The sequence below is a fragment of the Anoplolepis gracilipes genome, chromosome 16 (assembly GCF_047496725.1).
Source record: "Anoplolepis gracilipes chromosome 16, ASM4749672v1, whole genome shotgun sequence".
Classification (NCBI taxonomy): domain Eukaryota; kingdom Metazoa; phylum Arthropoda; class Insecta; order Hymenoptera; family Formicidae; genus Anoplolepis; species Anoplolepis gracilipes.
In genome coordinates this window covers 4,398,061-4,415,427 of record NC_132985.1, presented here as the reverse complement: position 1 = coordinate 4,415,427, position 17,367 = coordinate 4,398,061, and the positions used below count along the sequence as shown (strand labels likewise).

General features: G+C 34.7%; 2 protein-coding genes across 3 annotated transcripts in view; one reads left to right on the top strand and one right to left on the bottom strand.

Annotated features, from left to right (window-relative positions):
• Positions 1-12,191, bottom strand: part of Ptp36e (protein tyrosine phosphatase 36E) — a 66,560-nt gene extending 54,369 nt beyond the window's left edge. The window contains exon 1 of the mRNA XM_072908737.1: positions 11,595-12,191. Within this exon, the coding sequence (XP_072764838.1) occupies positions 11,595-11,597 (3 nt within the window). The 5' untranslated portion in view covers positions 11,598-12,191. The remainder of the gene's footprint in view (positions 1-11,594) is intronic.
• LOC140674863 (spermatogenesis-defective protein 39 homolog) overlaps positions 1-17,367 on the top strand; it is a 91,851-nt gene that overhangs the window by 65,713 nt on the left and 8,771 nt on the right. The gene's annotated exons all lie outside the window — the stretch shown is intronic.

Here is a 17,367-nt window from a genome sequence, read left to right as displayed (position 1 = left end):
AAGTAACGCATATTTAACTAATTTACATATGCATATATTAATTAGATATAGATTAATTAAATGTCACAAACAAAATCATTACATAATTTCCAAAACATTTAAAAAAGTTTATATATAGATATGTAAAATTTTTAAACTTTTGTCATTTTAAAATTTGTAACTTTTATATTATTTATAATTACATTAAATTTTCACTTTTCAAAATTTTTAACAACTTTAGTGTCGAAATATATGCTTTATTTAAATTATAGACTTCATTGACAAGATGGTACTGTATAATCATCTTGTTCATTCATTGTGTTTCATTCAGTAAATTCTGTTCATATCCCTCCGGTTTCTATTAGCAACGATGTACTTTTAATCGCATTTGCATCCAGGAAAATCCAGGAGAATATATAACACTATTAAAAGTTACTTTACTGGATCTAACATAACTTTTTAAATTGAAGATAGAGTCGATTAACAAATTAAATACATAATTATTGCCATTCTTACAAAATGCTGTTTATATTTAATTATTTATTTTAACACAATATCTAAATCAATATCTCGTGAATATTCTTATATTTTATATTTTTGACACAAAATTCACGTAAATAACATTTTTCTTAAAGTTTACTTTTATTTATTTCGAATATGTGCGCGAAACAATTTCTAGGACGCAAAAGTTTGGGAAAACTATCTCGCGCGCGTATGCAATTGCTACTATGATGCATTGAACTATTATGCACATACAATTAGCACACAAGATGCAGAAACTATTTCCTCTCCAGCCCTGAATTTCTCTTATTCATTTTCCGCTAGTGCGCAGGATAGTTCGGATTACTTCGACTTGGAAACATGCGCGGCTTAAAAGGGACCATTTGCGGGGACGACATTTCTCGCGAAGCTGTGTAATAAATCTCTTATGCAAATTGCTCAAAATATTTTAATCTTTCAAAGACAAAACATACACATTAACAATAATAACGGCCGTCCCGACGATATACATATACATATAATGTATACCCACGACAACCGTGCTTTCTTCCGCTTATATCAATCAAATCAAATTTTTTTAGATATACGCAAATCATAAAAAGAAAGCTAATAAAAATGTAATTTATAGATCTTATAATATAAAATAAAAATAATAAATATAAAATATTAATTTATGAATAATTGATTTTTTTCGAGAGAAAAACATTCTATTTTCTGTTATGTAATTAATGTATGTAAATATATTAATTACAATCAAATATACACATATAAAATGTAATTTATAAAACTTATATATATATTTTGTTTTTATTTTGTAAAAATAGCAACATGCTTTCTTCAGGCACACAACTTCCACGGAAGCATTATTTATTGCACACTTGGCATCGTCTCTCGATTTATCGCAAGAAATTGAAGAGAAGTTTTAGAGAAAAAGAAAAAGAGAGAGAAAAAAACGGTACGGTCTCTTATAAAAGTATTTAAATTAGTGCAACTGGGGCAAATATCTTTCTTCGTACGCCCCGAACGGCCGTTCGATCTCGCTTGTGGTACGTTTCGATCGATCCATCGGTGTGACGTGGAACGATCTCCGTGCATAATTATCGAATTACGTTGCACGCCGATACTCGCGAGGTTTAATCCGTCACCGTCGCGTCCGATGATGGATCCCTGTTGTAATGGCATGGAACAACTCCAACGTTGTTTGTCCGTATATGGCATGTATTCTCGAAAGTTAGAATCGCTTCGTCGCGATTGAATTTGATTTCGCAAGCTCTTTCGTAATTTCTGCCAAGTTGAACGCGATTAAATACACAGACAGAATATTGGCAGCGTCTAATTATAATGTGTAATTAAATAGCGGTTCTATATTTGTTCAATTGATCGAACAGATACAAATATATATGCATCAAAGCAATGCTTCTTGTCGAATGCGATTTGTATGTGTATGCAGAATGTAGGTAAAATTAAGAATTGAACATATAAAATTTAATAATTTTTTATCTGTTGCATATTAATTTTTATATATTATAGATAATTTGTTTGTAAAATTTTTTTACAGAGAAAAATATACTTTTTTTTTTCTTTCATGTAAATATAATATATTAATTATTATTATAAAAGAAAACAATTATGCGCTAATTAATAATTATAATAATTATATGACTATAATTATTAATATTATGAGTGAGAACGGCTCTTTACTCGCTTAATTAACCGAAAACTAGAACTAACAATTTATTTCTCTGAATCTGAATTTCGGTTGTTGCTTCCACAGCTAAATCAATTAACAATTAAGCAGCAAAGTTTACGCTCGATCGGACGGAAAAAGCCAACAATATTTTATCAAGCTACAATCTAGATATTGACCGTTGATAATGCATTAACTGTAATTATTAATGGCGCTAACTTAATTAAATGATGATTTTTGCTTACACATTAATCACTATCGGCACTTAAACAAATCGTTTGTTAAAATGTACATGTCTCGTTTATCGAAATCTATTATTCGTGATAAACTATTTGATGAATGTACTTGATCGTGTTTTGCTTCGTGTCACGTTCATAAAAGGGGCGGTAATAAATTAGAACTCAAAAGTACTTAATACCAGACGAGCCATCATTTTGTTGAGGGGAGGGGGGATATAGAAGGGCGAGAAAAACCGCGCTGTCTCCTTCCCTTTTATGTCCCTTCGTCTAGATATATATTGTTCTTGCCTACGATATACCATTCGCTTCTTTAAGAATCCCCGACTTTATTTTATCGTCTGACAGCTAAGAGGGTGGTGGGAGAAAACGGCGGTACAAAAATACTCGCAAAATACCGACTAAGACAGTTTTCTTTCTCTCTCTCTCTCTCTTTCTCGCGCAGTTGGACCATTATGACTTTCGCAATCACACACCGGATGTTACGCAACTCCCTTGCCAAGATTAATTTCTTTATATTTACACATTGTCGCGGTAATTTATCACTATCGTTACAGTGTGCGTTAACTATGTTATATTTGCTCATTGATTAAATTTAATTCGGTGTCTTGTGATTTAACATCTCAATGAATTATTCATGTATACAATATCCTGCACTGTATTTCTTTAACCCGGAAAAGATTCTGGGAAAATACGGGAGGTTAATTATTATTTTTTTTTTTTTTTTGCATACTTTTGCCGCTTTTAATAACTTTTGTCGATCGAGTGAAAACAATTTCATTTTAAAATCTCTATCGTATATTGGTTCCAATGTCAATTTCGAGAAAAAGCTCTTTTCGTTCTATCAAAAAAAAAAAAAAAAATTCAGTTTTTAAACGCATACGAAATCAGATAAATTTCTTTAGAACTGTAATTTGCAAACTTATTTTCGTGAGTGAATTTCGTAAGGTCTTCGGTTCCCGCTTGAAGCGACATTCCTTTTGTAAATTTAAATGAAACTCGAAGTTTTGCTTGGTACTCGAGCGAGGATTATAATTGCTCTCATTTGCGTTTTACTTCTATTTACATCCGCGAACGTGCCCTAGCAAAACTTTCGCGGTTCTTATTTGTCGCTGTGTAAGAAGGAGATTCTCTTTGGATCGACTTTCGTGCTGCTATAATTTTACAGCAGATTCACCAAATGTGTGCTGCGCACACAACGCACACACACACATATATATATATATATATGCATACATTGGCGCTTTCGAATAAACTTTTTTCATATATCGCGTTTTATATAAGTTTATGGAAATGAACAGCGAGAATGTACGATCGCGCCGCCTTTATTGGAACTGTCGGTCTCGCGAAAGAATCGATGAAATGTTTGAGGTGAAGTCAATCGGTTCTTCATGTCAATTACGCGACTTGATTTTCTACGGCGATGGATTCTCTTCGCGTATTCCAGATAAGATCTTTAATATCATTCGATTTCTCTCTAACGACAAAAATATAAAATAACAATTTTAGTATAATACAAAAAAGAGATACAGATTTTCTATATTTATTATTTTTCCTTCTTTTTCTCACTTGTTATAACTTTTCTTTGCTATAATAATCATATGATATTTTTGTTTCTATCTTATATACACAAACATAGTTATTTGAAATGTGACTTTAAAAGAGAGAGCAGAAACATGTTCAAATTAGAATTACGAGAATAAAAATTACACATTGCGCGCAGAGTACGAGGGAGTTTTTTTTTTCTCACATATGTATATTACGAACAGCGGTAAACAAGGTGATACGTCCCGGAATTATTCGCGGCATTTCCGTCAGAAAGGTTGTAAATAATGCGAAAGGGTCCGACAGCCTCATGAGGAAAGTTGTCAAGGTTTCGCGTGGGCATTCTCGCGCATTCACGTGGGTATTTTTAAACGTTTTGTAAGCAGTTATCTCCCCTTCCCTGCCAAGAAAAAGCCCTTGCCTCTTTCGAAGGTCGGTTATTGACCAGTCTATCGGCCTCTTTTTCGAATTCTTGTTCGAGGTTGTTATCGTTTGTTCCGCCGGATACAAACGTGTCGAACGTGCTGACGCCAATGTTATCAGTTCCACTTCACAAAGGAAAAGTGTAACAATCGCAACAATTTTAACTTCAATTCACTTTGTTATATTTTTGCAAGCGAGATATGTCTTCAAATATCGCTAAAAATGCTGTATAAGGGTCCCTAGAAAAGTTTTGTAATTCAATACAATATTTGATACTCTACAATCAGATATTACACGATATTATATTGCCACACGCGATATTATTTTATATTATCACGAAAGTGTACATATTTATATATTAATAAAATATACATATTTTATTAAATATATTAAAACATATATAAATATATATATTTTTAATATATGCATCTTTAAATTAATATATATATATATATATATATATATTGTAGACACAAATAAAATATGTATCAATTTATTAAAAATATATAATTTTTAATATGATCTTTTTATTAAATAATAGTACGTTTAAGATTTCACATGAATAGAACTTCAATGAAACCAACTAAATATGCGGTCTATTTTAAAATAATTTTAGCGATCAAGCACGCTTCTTGAAAGATCATTGAGAAATTCCTAAGATACAATTTTCGGCTTAAGTTCATCCTGATGTTCTAATATCATCATGCTGCAGTGTGATTCCAAAATCAATATGAAACGCGGCAAACAAAACCCAGATGTTTGGCTCCACGTCAAGTCGACGCACGACGGAAATCATTTATTTATTCTCAGCCTGCGCCATGATCGAATGATTAAAGCAAAATAGCGTTTCTGTTAACCGGAATTATAATTTTGAAAATAATTCTTTTAAGTTATTCGCTTTAGCATGAGGAAAAAAAACATGAGAGAAAAAGATATTTCAAAAAATTTATTTTTACATCTTTCAACAAATTTGTATTTTTACCAAGAAGGACACTCCATTGATGAATTTAAAGACAAAGATTAAGATGATATAATTATTATCAAATTAGAATTTATTTATTTACGTTAAATAAATATAATTGCATATAAAAGATTACACGATAATTATATTATATAGTCAATGAATTTTTTAATTCAAAACATACATTTATTTAGTGGTAAGGAATGCCGAAATCTTGAAGATGCGAATAATTATACTGTAAAATTCACCGTCTGATTGTGTAACAAGTTAATCTACTAGTAAAGCCAGCCCGCAACCCTCTACGTCTACTAGCTTAAATTCATACGTCATACTGAGATTATATCTATTCATACATCCCACACTTATTCGAAGCAAATTTATATAGACAAATTTAGTTTTGAAAATCGACATCACATCCTCAAGTTTATAACTTTGATAAGAGCAGTAGAGTAAATTTGCAAAAGACATTGAGTTTAAGAAGCTTCCATCTTAAAGATGCAAATCCGAAATTGATTTTTTCGATGTCTATATTTTTTTAAGCATATCTCCTACGTACAAAAATATAGTTTCTATATAAAAATCGATGAGTATGCATACTCGATTCGACAGCAAAAAATCGCAATCTCTGTTCCCGTGAAAAATCGAACATAAAAATTGCACGTTCTTTATTACTATCAAATGCAATTTTATTTTTTCTCTTCTTTTATAATTAGAAGAAAATTAAGAGAGTAATAATTTTATTTTAAATAAAGAGAATTGTTTTTCCTCCTAAATATTTCATATTAAAATAAATAATCTAAAAAATATATAGCCTTGTTTCTTTTTTTTTTTTTTTTTAAAGAAACAAGGCTATGGTTTATATGAATCAGTTGTGAGATATTTCCATTTTGTAAATGTTTTGCGAAATTTCCACGAAATGATATAATCTCAACGTAATTATAACTTAATTGTTCCCATTACGAGCATCAAAGGACGTGGCTAACGTTACCTTTGAAACGCGATCAAGACAAGGAGAGAGAGCGCGTCGCGTTTCTAAATTCGAGAGGACGCGCGACATGGCCGCAAACCGGTCTATAAATTTTGGGTCGAATCGTTTTCACGCGCTAATTAACAAAACAAATTGTGCCGCAAAGGGCTCCCTCGCGAGATGCATACCGCGTGTACTTCGGCGATTTATCACTGAACAATAACCGCGTAAACGTTTAAACCGGAGAATTATACAGCCCTCTCAGGTTCGCCGCTCTTAATGCCCGTCGTCAACTGTGAATAGTTGTCAGATTTATATGCTAGTAGAAACGCGAGTGCACAATCGATAATAATGTGGAATTTGTACATATATACATATATTTAAGCGCCTCTATAGAACTATATTCGGATATAATGCCGGTAATTCAAAAGGCATTATAATGCTTATTTCTTCTTTATTGACATGACGATTGCTTTGAATATTACATTATTTTCTATTTAAATGGATAATAAAAAAAAGAGCTGATTTATGTAAAAACTGATGATGTTCTTGCAAAAATGAATTTTGGAACTTTAACTCGTTGAATAATTATATTCAGTACTAATTACGGAAATTGACTTAAGTACACAAAAATATCTATATAATGTTTTACTATTATTTTTTTTTTTTTTTTAATAACATCTTTTGTAATTTTATCCACTTAAGCTTCATACAATAAACTCTGTTGCTTGATAAATTTGCGTACATAATATAATCGGACACGTGTAACAGGCAACGCGGCGAGTAATTTAATACCATTCTGTTAATTATGCAATTTAGTGTCGTAATTTCGCATGATATAGAGTACATCGCATTCAGCGCGCTCTTCTCACGATAATCGTCATTAAATAAAACAAACATTTAGAAAATTACAGTAACGATTCACGGAGGGAATAAAACTTGCGACGAGATTATATAGAATCTCAATTATTTAAAAATTCTCTTTCCCGTCGAAAATTCATGGTCATCGATTGGCAGCGAAATATTTCGTCTTATTATCGTGATTTTTCTCTACGCGGGTATAAATCGCCCTCCGACTCACATAATCGTTCACGCATCTCAGATTACTCGGGCTAATAATTTAAGTCGCGTATGAATCAGAGCACGGGTGCGCGAAATTTCGCCGAAAATAATTCGGCGTGCAACGAGTTTGCAAGTGGGGATGAAGGGGTGGGAGATAAGAATTGAGCGCGGAATTAATGTTTCGGCGTACATATATCAGCATCAAGTCGCGAAAGGAAAGCCGACGATAAATTCTGCGAGAGTGCTTGCGAGATATATATATATATATATATATATATATATAAAGCCGAACATAAATATAAGGACGCGCAAATAACTGACATTTTTTAACCGACCGATTCTTTCCTCCCCCGCCCCGCTCATCGTTGTTAGAAGGCAGTCACCCCCTGCGGAAATATAGGATGATACGTAGAACGTTGCATTGCCCCCTCTATTTCTATTCCACTCTATCTTTTCGCACATATATATATATGCGGAATATTTCTTTCGCTCGAAGCTCGCATTCGTCGGCAAACGTGGCCGCTGATGCGTGTAAATAAAGTGATAAATTTACGACGGCGAACTTCTTTCCTAGGATAAATATACTCGCCAATTGTCAGATACTCATTTATCGTCGAGATAAGCCCCGAATGTTAAATTTCTTTAAGACTTTGAAACCGCTAATCATACGTCTACATTCATTTATACTGACACCGGATCATTTAATACGACGCGATATAATCTTTCATTGTCTCCTTTATTAGTACAAGAATTAATAACATTCAGCTGTCATTAGCGATAATCGATCGATCATTATCGCAAAAGATATAAAGTTACGTCTATAAATTGTTAAATCTATAATTGGATCGATTATTAATACTAAGGACATGGAACAGAATCAATTATTTCACTTTATTACCTTTACTTCTGTATCTGTCTTATTTTGAAATGACTCTCGTGCAAACATTAAACGAAAGATTTGCGGCGAGCTCGACAATTGATACGACACTTGTCGCCGCAAACATTCACGTGAAAGCTATTGTTCAGATTTCTCTTTTTTACTTCTGTGCATTTAAAATGGATTAAATTATCAAATTTTGAAATTTACAAATTATATAAAAAAACTTTTAGATATTTGACAAGCAACATAGATTCATTAAACTTTTATATTTTCGCAATATTTTTTAATATACATCAAATTTATAATTATATATTTTTTATATGTTGCGTGTATGATTTTTATATCGTAATTTTATATATATGACATATAATATTGATTATTTTTTATGATTATATAACATATCATAATTTTATATGATAAATAATATTGGTGCTAGGGAACGGAATTCGGCAGTAACTAGGCATAAATTACGAGTCGAGTATTTCACACGGTACACATCAGCAGGAAATACTGCCAACATTACGAGGTCCACTAGACGCGAATATCTCGAATTTTCCGACATGCCTAGATCACTCGTCGTTATTTTTACAAACGGTGTACTTATGACACTTAAAGTATGTCCACGCGCGATATATACAACGTATATAAAAGGCATACTTTTTGCACTATCAATTTTATAATTTAAAAAAAATAAGAAAATATTCTAGAAAATAATATTAACATCTTCGAATAAGAGCTTTCATTAAAAAATTTATTTCATTAAGAATCCATTAGAACGTGGACCACTAAACCTTCTTACTCTTTATTATACATTTGCAGCTTATCGTAAAATTATTACTTTAAAATCTTTCATATATATATATATATATATATATAGGAATATGATTTTGTAATATAAGAGTATGATTTTGTGACTGTTCCATAAATCTTTTTCAACGAAATATTTCAATTTCGTATTTACTGAAAAATTTCTGATTTTGAAAGAAAAAAGGAAAAAGTCGCGCGAAATTCTGCTACGTTCGATATAAGCAGACGTTTGCGCGATGACATACTAGCGTCGGAGCCGTTGCACTTTTATATCGCGTCAACGTCGAGAGATTGATGTCGACGAGATTTCGGGCGAGAGGACGTTTCGCAAAAGCATGGAAACGAGATGCGCTGCACTTTTCTCAGCGCTTGTAAAGGAAAGAAATATCTCTCACTCCGAAAACAATTTTTTCTCAAGAAATTATTTCTCGCGGTTTTCTCGAAGAATACGATATCTCGAAATATATCTGATAGAAAGATGTGCACCAAACGCATTACGATCGATTGTTAGTGCGCTAATAAATATCTCTCGAAAGTTGCAATTACCTGTACGATGTTATAATAGAAACATTGTAGAATTGGATGAAAAATATTAATTCGAAAATGAATCAATTTATATATAATCGGCAAGAAATAAAATTCTATATTTTTAATTTATTCAAAACAACAATTTGTTTCAAATTAATTGGGGCAAGTGTCTATATTCGAAAAAAATTACATTGTCAAAACTAAATGGAAATTGCTCGATGTGATACCTCTAAATGTCAGTGTGAAAGATCTTCGTGTCACGTGCCAGCGTTCGGAAACGTTATAATTTCATCGAGTAAATTTTCGGCGCCAACAGAGAGAAGAAATGCGATGGAAAATAAATTTCCGCCGTTTCGACTGAGAGATAAACTCGACAAATTTTTAATATGAGAAATCAATAAAACACTTGTGATAATCTTGACTTCTGAAAGTTACTTTTTGTTTGACGCAGGAAATTAGAGGCTGAAATGATATAATATTTAGCAGCATAATGGTTATAATACATTTTCTTTCTTTATTATATATATCTCCTGAAGATTAAAATAATTTAATATTCATGCTCGAGAACGTAGCTGAGAACCAGTTGAAAGTTAATTAATAAAGACTATCGGTAATTATATGGCTTAAAAGAATTAATTAATTACGTCGACATACGATTAACTTACTCTAACTCTTCCTAAAATACAATTTATAGACGACGAAACACGATTAACGATTTAATTAATTCAACTTTAAAACATTTCGTCGTCTCGTTTATCCGATGTCTGACCGAACGCGATCTGCTACCACTTTCCGAGCACTTTCCGCCGTGAAGAAGTTATCACGTCGACGTCACTCCTACTCTCTCGTTCTCCGTAATTACGCAATTTTAATTAGGAGATTTCCCGCGTGAAAACATGTCCTATATACATATACATACGTATATATATATATACATATGAGAACATTGAGAACATTCCGTTCGGCGCCATGCCGAGTCTTGTGCTTTTCCGAGCCGCCGTCTCGTCGTCGTCGCCACCGCCACGCAGTTACAACATCGAAAACAACGCGTAAACGCGTCGCATATATTTCCTATCCAACAGCAGAGCAAAAGGAGGAGAAGGAAGGAATGCGAACGTAACAAATTATATCTTCGTGAAATTTATGGCACGTGAGCTCGTCGTGAATTCGTCTTCGAACAGTATAAAGAAATGTTGTGGAATGGAAAATTATAGAGAAACAAGGATTTAAATCGCGGATGATTAGCCTGATTTTATTTTTTTTTTCTAAACTATGTATCGTAATATATATATAACAATTTGGATTAAGAATATTATTATAAAAATCTGTTCTCTCTTATACGAGGTATGAAGTTTTTTCTGATCTTTTTATATTTTCTTTTCTATTATTGTGTCTTGCTATTCTTTCATATATCGATTTATTTATAATAATTATTAATGTATATATATATGTAATTAAATAATTTTCATATATAATTTAATATATAATGTGAGATACACATTGCGTTTCTTTAAAATATTTTTTCATCGTTATTTTTGAAAAGTCTTGTAATATAAGCAGCTCCTAATAAACTTATGCTTCATAGAGAAATATATCAAACGCGTGATACTTTGAAGTAAGATATAAAGAAACTTTTTTTTAGACTTTGCGAAAATCGCGCGAGTTTAACTTATATCAGTTAGGGTATCGCTCGCCTGGACGTGCTTGGTGCACTTTACATATATAGAAACATAATCATACATTCTTCCGCATACATCGTTAAGAGTTAAATGTGGGAACGTGACTTTACTGAAAACCGCGAGCTCGACTAGTCACGTTCGGTATTTCTAGTCGCCGTCGCGCAAGTAGTATTCCGCTCGTTTACACTAACCCAAACAAAGCTTTGACACTTGCTCCGGCTCGCATTACTGATGCTTATCTCACCCAGTCGTATACCTCTAATTCGCCTCTCCGCGGCCGGAAACACGCGACGTTTACTATGACACACATACATAACACACCGGGTGGCTGTAACGTACCATATGACGGCGGCTGCTTCCGAGTTTGACAAATTACCGCGAGTTCTCCTCGCGTCTCCTTCGTGCGGTCCTTCCGGGATGCCGAGTGACTTAAGAAGACGGAGTCTTGCCTTTTCCTCTTCTTCTTCTTCTTCTTCTTCTTCTTTCTTGATCAGCAGCGTGCACCACCACCTCAATGTCATCCAAGCAACAAGCTTCAAAGACGAAGACCACTCTCGTTGTAACGTGTTCTCGCGTCCTTCGATCAACCGGATTACTCGGTACTAAGGATCGATCGCTCGATCACCGGATCACCCTCGAGTCAACGACTGTTACTATGCGTTGCGCGCGTACGTGGTTTCCGGCTAGTAGTCTCTCTCTCTCTCTCTCTCTCTCTCTCTCTCTCTCTCTCTCTCTCTCTTTCACGCGTGCACTGATCACTCATCCATCACCACCACTATCAGCGGCACGACACGACGACGGGCGGCGACGACGACGACGACGACGACGATGACGACGACGTGGACGATCGCGAGGTCGGTGGCGGACTGGCGCGGGACGACACGCGAGTCACCGTCGACGACGAGTCGAGTCGCTCTGACGAGGAGATCCTGGGGGGCCGTCAGGCTGGCTGGCTGGCGGCGGGTGGGACGCGAGGTGGGTCGCCCGGTGGAGAAAGAGAGACATGGAGCGTGAGAAGGCAAGAGGGAGAGAGGACGAGCGGCGGCGAGAGCGGACGATCTCGAGAGGGGAGGAAGGGACGACGGCGTCGGCGTCGGCGTCGGTTCTTCGCCGAGGGCGTGGTCCTGATGATGAGCGCGTTGTACCGGAGGCAGAGACGGGAGAGCCGAGAGCGCGGGTCCAGATGCTGACCGCTGATGCTGGCCACCGGGTGCCGGCGAGATGTTGGCGGTGACTCCTGACCGAGAAAGCCGAGCTTGCTCGATGCTCCGAGATTCAGTCTCATTGTGACTCTGCTTGATTCGATATTATGTAATTATTACATTTATTTTGCTAAAGATGCAGTATTGCATAACTGTTAAGAGACTCTTCCTTCCTCCTTGCTCGTTATATCCTCTGAATCCTACTCTTTGTAGAGGTTTCTTGAATTGAAATAATTTAATTTAAAAAAGAAAAAAGTATTCTTCATATTTCTGATATATCATCTTTGCTTGATCTATTGCAAGACGAGTCATGACATAATCACGAAGCTAAATTAAAAAAAAAAAAAAAAAGGAAAACAGGTCGATAGAGAAAGAAATCCATCTGCATTATTTATCAAATCAAAGATTTTAGTATACCAATCAAAAAATCAGAATAAATACCCTCTGAGAAATTTCCACACCGTCTACTTTTTTCTTCGTCGATAGAAGATTCATTCTATTCGAGACACGTTGCCGTTATCTCTTCGAAGATTTCGGAGAGCCAGTATAAGGCGCGCATTCGTTACCGTCGTGTTTCTTACTTGCGGACGAAAACAGAAACGGGGGATGAAATATCGTTGTTATATACTTTGCATTCTCTCTTTTTCCACGCAACTTGCGGCACCCACGTTCTTCGTACGCTTCAGCGAACGACTCATCTCATTCTCGATGTTCGGGATTTCACGGTGTTTTTGTTTCGCGAACAATGTTTCATTAGCGCAACGCGTTCGTTATCATTAAACGACAAATGGCACGACGGGGAGCGCGTTCGCGCTCGCTTCCCGCTATTCGTCGTTTCGGAGTCGTTACACGAGCTTCGCTAGAACAGAAATTAATCAACGTTGTTGTATAAATCCCTTTTTGCCCTTGTTGTTTTATCACCAGCGGATTGCGTCGTGGCGCATGTTCGTCGTAAACCAAAAAAAGAGCAATTACCCCCGCAAATGGCGATGTTTTCCGCACGTGTATTATGTGCGGGTACGATGGACTTATACGCGTGTCTCGCCTCACATATATATATATATATATATATATATAAGATATAATAAATCTTTATACACAAATTATTGATGTCATAATTTTTAGACTGGCAAACATAATCATGATAAATGTTCATCAAAAAAGGGAGGGAAAATTTTTCACGAAATTTATTATTAGAATAAATTGGAATCTGTAAAATAAAGTTCACGAGAAGAAATTCTTTTCCAGCGAGAACAAGGAAGAAGATATGAGAATGCATAATTCTGTAGATTGATTTCGATCCTTTTGGCAGCTGAAGAATGCCAATCGTTTGCCAATCGTAATCCGATCAATCTTGAAACCTATAAATTGCACAAAAAGGTGGACTATTTCCTTCTTAAAAATCTTTCAATATTTATAAATCGCTTAATCGATTTCATAATTGTTCCGTAAAAATAGCCTTCTGGGATTGATTTTAAAAAATGTCCATCGATTGCTGTGCCATAAATTCAACTCCTAAGCATATCATATCGCACGACTGATTACAACTGAGAGAGAGAGAATGCAAGGAAGTGGCAATTACCGTCTTCTGATGCAATTGTGTCTCGATGGGACTGAGAGCAATGCAACGCGAAAGTTAGCGCGCAATTAAACTCGCACAGAGTTTCATTCTGCTGTTGGGAACAGCTCGCATCTAATACATAAATTATTCGAATCGATAATCTTCCGGCGATGTAAATATTACCGTAATAAATAAAAAATTAACACTTAAGATAATTTGCTTCTTATATTCATATAAATATATAACAAATATATAAGAATGGAGAATGCAAAAGATTAATATATAAAATAATTGAATAAAAGGGAAGAAAAAAGGTTTCAACGTTATGTTGATATTAAAAGTTTGCGAAATAAAGTTGTAAGGTTGTAAATAGAATTATATATACTTTCGAGATGATTTCTATTAATCAAGATGGTTGCAATTGGTTTCATTCGATACGCTCTTTCCATTTTTAGAAAGAAGTTTTTCAATTTTCTTTCCAGAAAACTGATATATAGCGTGTTCCAAAGTTAAACAATCAAACTTTACCAATATGTTTTAGGATTAAAAACAAGAAAACTATCATATAAACAATAATTTGAAATGGCTTTATTAAAAAGTTGTAATAAGAATATTAAATACATGAAGATGTAATAGCAAACTCTCTGTTGATTTATATAATATACAAATAAATGTTTATCTACTGCAACTTATTTTAGCTTTTTGTAATTCGACTTTTGCTTAGGGCGTTCCATATACAATATTTAATCTAAAAAGACAGAGAAATCCTTTTTATCAATCAAATACAAAAATCAACTATTCTGAACAATTTCTCTTATTGATACGTGGTGATAGCTGCCAAATTCATAGATTTTAATATTTTAATATTTTTATTTAGCCAACAAAGATTTAATAATAAATCTAAACATGTATTTTTTAGAAGTCAGGGGAATATAAGACTTTTCTCTATCTGATATTCAATTATTCATATCAGCACTTTATTTCAGTTTTCTGAAATAAGGAAAGTATTATAAAATTATACAATAAATTGTCCCTTTTTAAGCATCATTCACGATAATCGCCATTTATTCTGAAGCACAAAACTAAGTGCCTTTGTGCGAGTGCAGGGACTCGGATTTAAAGCGTCGCAATAAATTATTACCGGCGTATGGCAGAACTAGAGAAAGAGGGAGGGAGGCGCGAGTTTAATCCACCGTCAGAGCTTCGTTCTGTCAGTGGCAGCTCGCGGAACGCGCTCCGAAAAGCAGACGTGGACCTGACCCAATTGGAAGCGCATTTCGGGGAGCACACATACACACACACACACACACAACATCGTCGCAATAAAACGGCTAGGTGACATGCTTGACGGTCCACGTCGGGCAAGGTTAAACGCCGACCCTCGCGCTGAACTTATAAATAACCGCGATATACGCGTTCCCTTCCTTCCTTTTCTCTCTCTCTCTTTCGAGGCGCCGACACGCCGGGAGCGAAAGAGAAGCTCGTCCGCGAGGAGCGAATCCACGTCTCCTCGTTTCCCGATCTAATTGAGAAATGCGATAATTGGGTCGCGCCGGTGCGAGCGATGACTAAAATCCCTTTTATCCCTCCTGAAAAATAGATGTCCCGTGTCATTTTTTTTTTTTTTTTTTGACGAAGATATCGCGGATAATCCGTGAAAACGAATACACGACGGTCGCAAATATATAATTAGAAACATCCTCGACACGTTAACTTAAATATAATAATTCTGGATTAACCGGTTGATATCTTAGTGTTTCACAAGTTGTAATAGATATTTGTAAATAATTGTATAGATATTTTTATTTTATATGCGCAAAAGAGGTCGTAAAATATAGATGTTTAAAAGTATAAATTGATACTCATAAAAGTAAATTATTCATATTAATATTTTAAAAAAGATTTGAACGCATTCATACGTTCGGAAATTTTAAAATTTTAAATTATATTTTTTATTGAAAATGTAACTCTCTCTTTTGTTTTTTTTTTTTTTTTTTTTTTTTTTTTTTTTTTTAATGAGATGAAAATATCATGATACGAATAAAGTAATGCAACTTTTGTCACAAGATTTGCAAATTTTTCTTTGCAGACGTGAAAATTATTCTTCACACTATCGTGCTTAATTTCGTTTATTTTATTTTATTACAAGATATGTGCCATAATAAATAAATAAGTAATAGTTATTGTTTTTTAAAATTCCAATCTTTCCACACAATAATTAAATTATAAAAGTATCTCTCGTATATTGTTTCTAAATTATCTTGCCATCGGTCGCGTGCTTTCAAGAAATGCGTGAGAAAAATATGTAAATGCGTACGCATATTTACAATGTGAGAAAAATGTTGAAACGTGTAATGCATCGAATTTTTAGTGGCAGACTCTTTCGAGGCTCTCTTCAGCTACTTTCATTTGCATTTACATAACGCGAAATAGGTCATGCGTGCCAGGATTAAAGCTCCGTTGCTCAGTTTAATGTGCACGCTCTCGAATTGTATTTACTCGGAAAATTTTGAGTTGGCTTAATACCTCCGCGTATACCATGATGTACATTAGTCCGCGGTACGTGAGCAACAATAGGCGAATGCGTAAAATCTGCTCGGTAGTCATGTCTGCTGGATGCTGTGGGACCACACAGAAAATTCAGCGGATGTCATTAGCCTCTCGAGAAAGCAAGCCGGTTGAAATCGAACACACGTTCGAGGACTCTTTGCGTCACGCAAATTTTGAGCGAAATACGTCGCCCATTGTTTCGCTATTTCACGATTCGCGAAACCGATTCGCAATTTCCGGGCTTGTTCACGAAAGCTTTCTTCCGCTTATACACGTATACGTATATGTATATACGCGCAGATTTAGTCACCTCTGTTGTGCGTAGAGTACAATGCGCATAGTAATTTAATTCGTGCACGAAATAGCACGAAAGTGCCAGGTTTTTGTTAGGGAAAAGCTCGTTTTACGTAAACGAGAGAGGGAGAGCAAATCATGCCTACCTTTTTCTCTCATAAATGTATAATGAAATCATCGGTGAAATATTTGAAGAGAAGCTTTACATATTTGGGTACAGATGCGGCGTTTTTCCACCGCCGGGTATGTACGCGAAATGTTAGCTGTCGGAAACGCTTACTAAAAATAGGTACGTTTACGCCATCGCACCGGAAACCGTTCGTTTTTTTATTTGTATCCGGGCCTCGTCACTTCGACATGTTGGAATTTATCATAAGAGAAGTGAACAAAAATTAATGCAATTCCGTCTTTCTCGTATAAAATATAATGTGTAGCTTACACGCGGTAATTACGATTCAAAAAATAATTTTTTTATTATTCATTAAATATCGTTACTTATATTTTA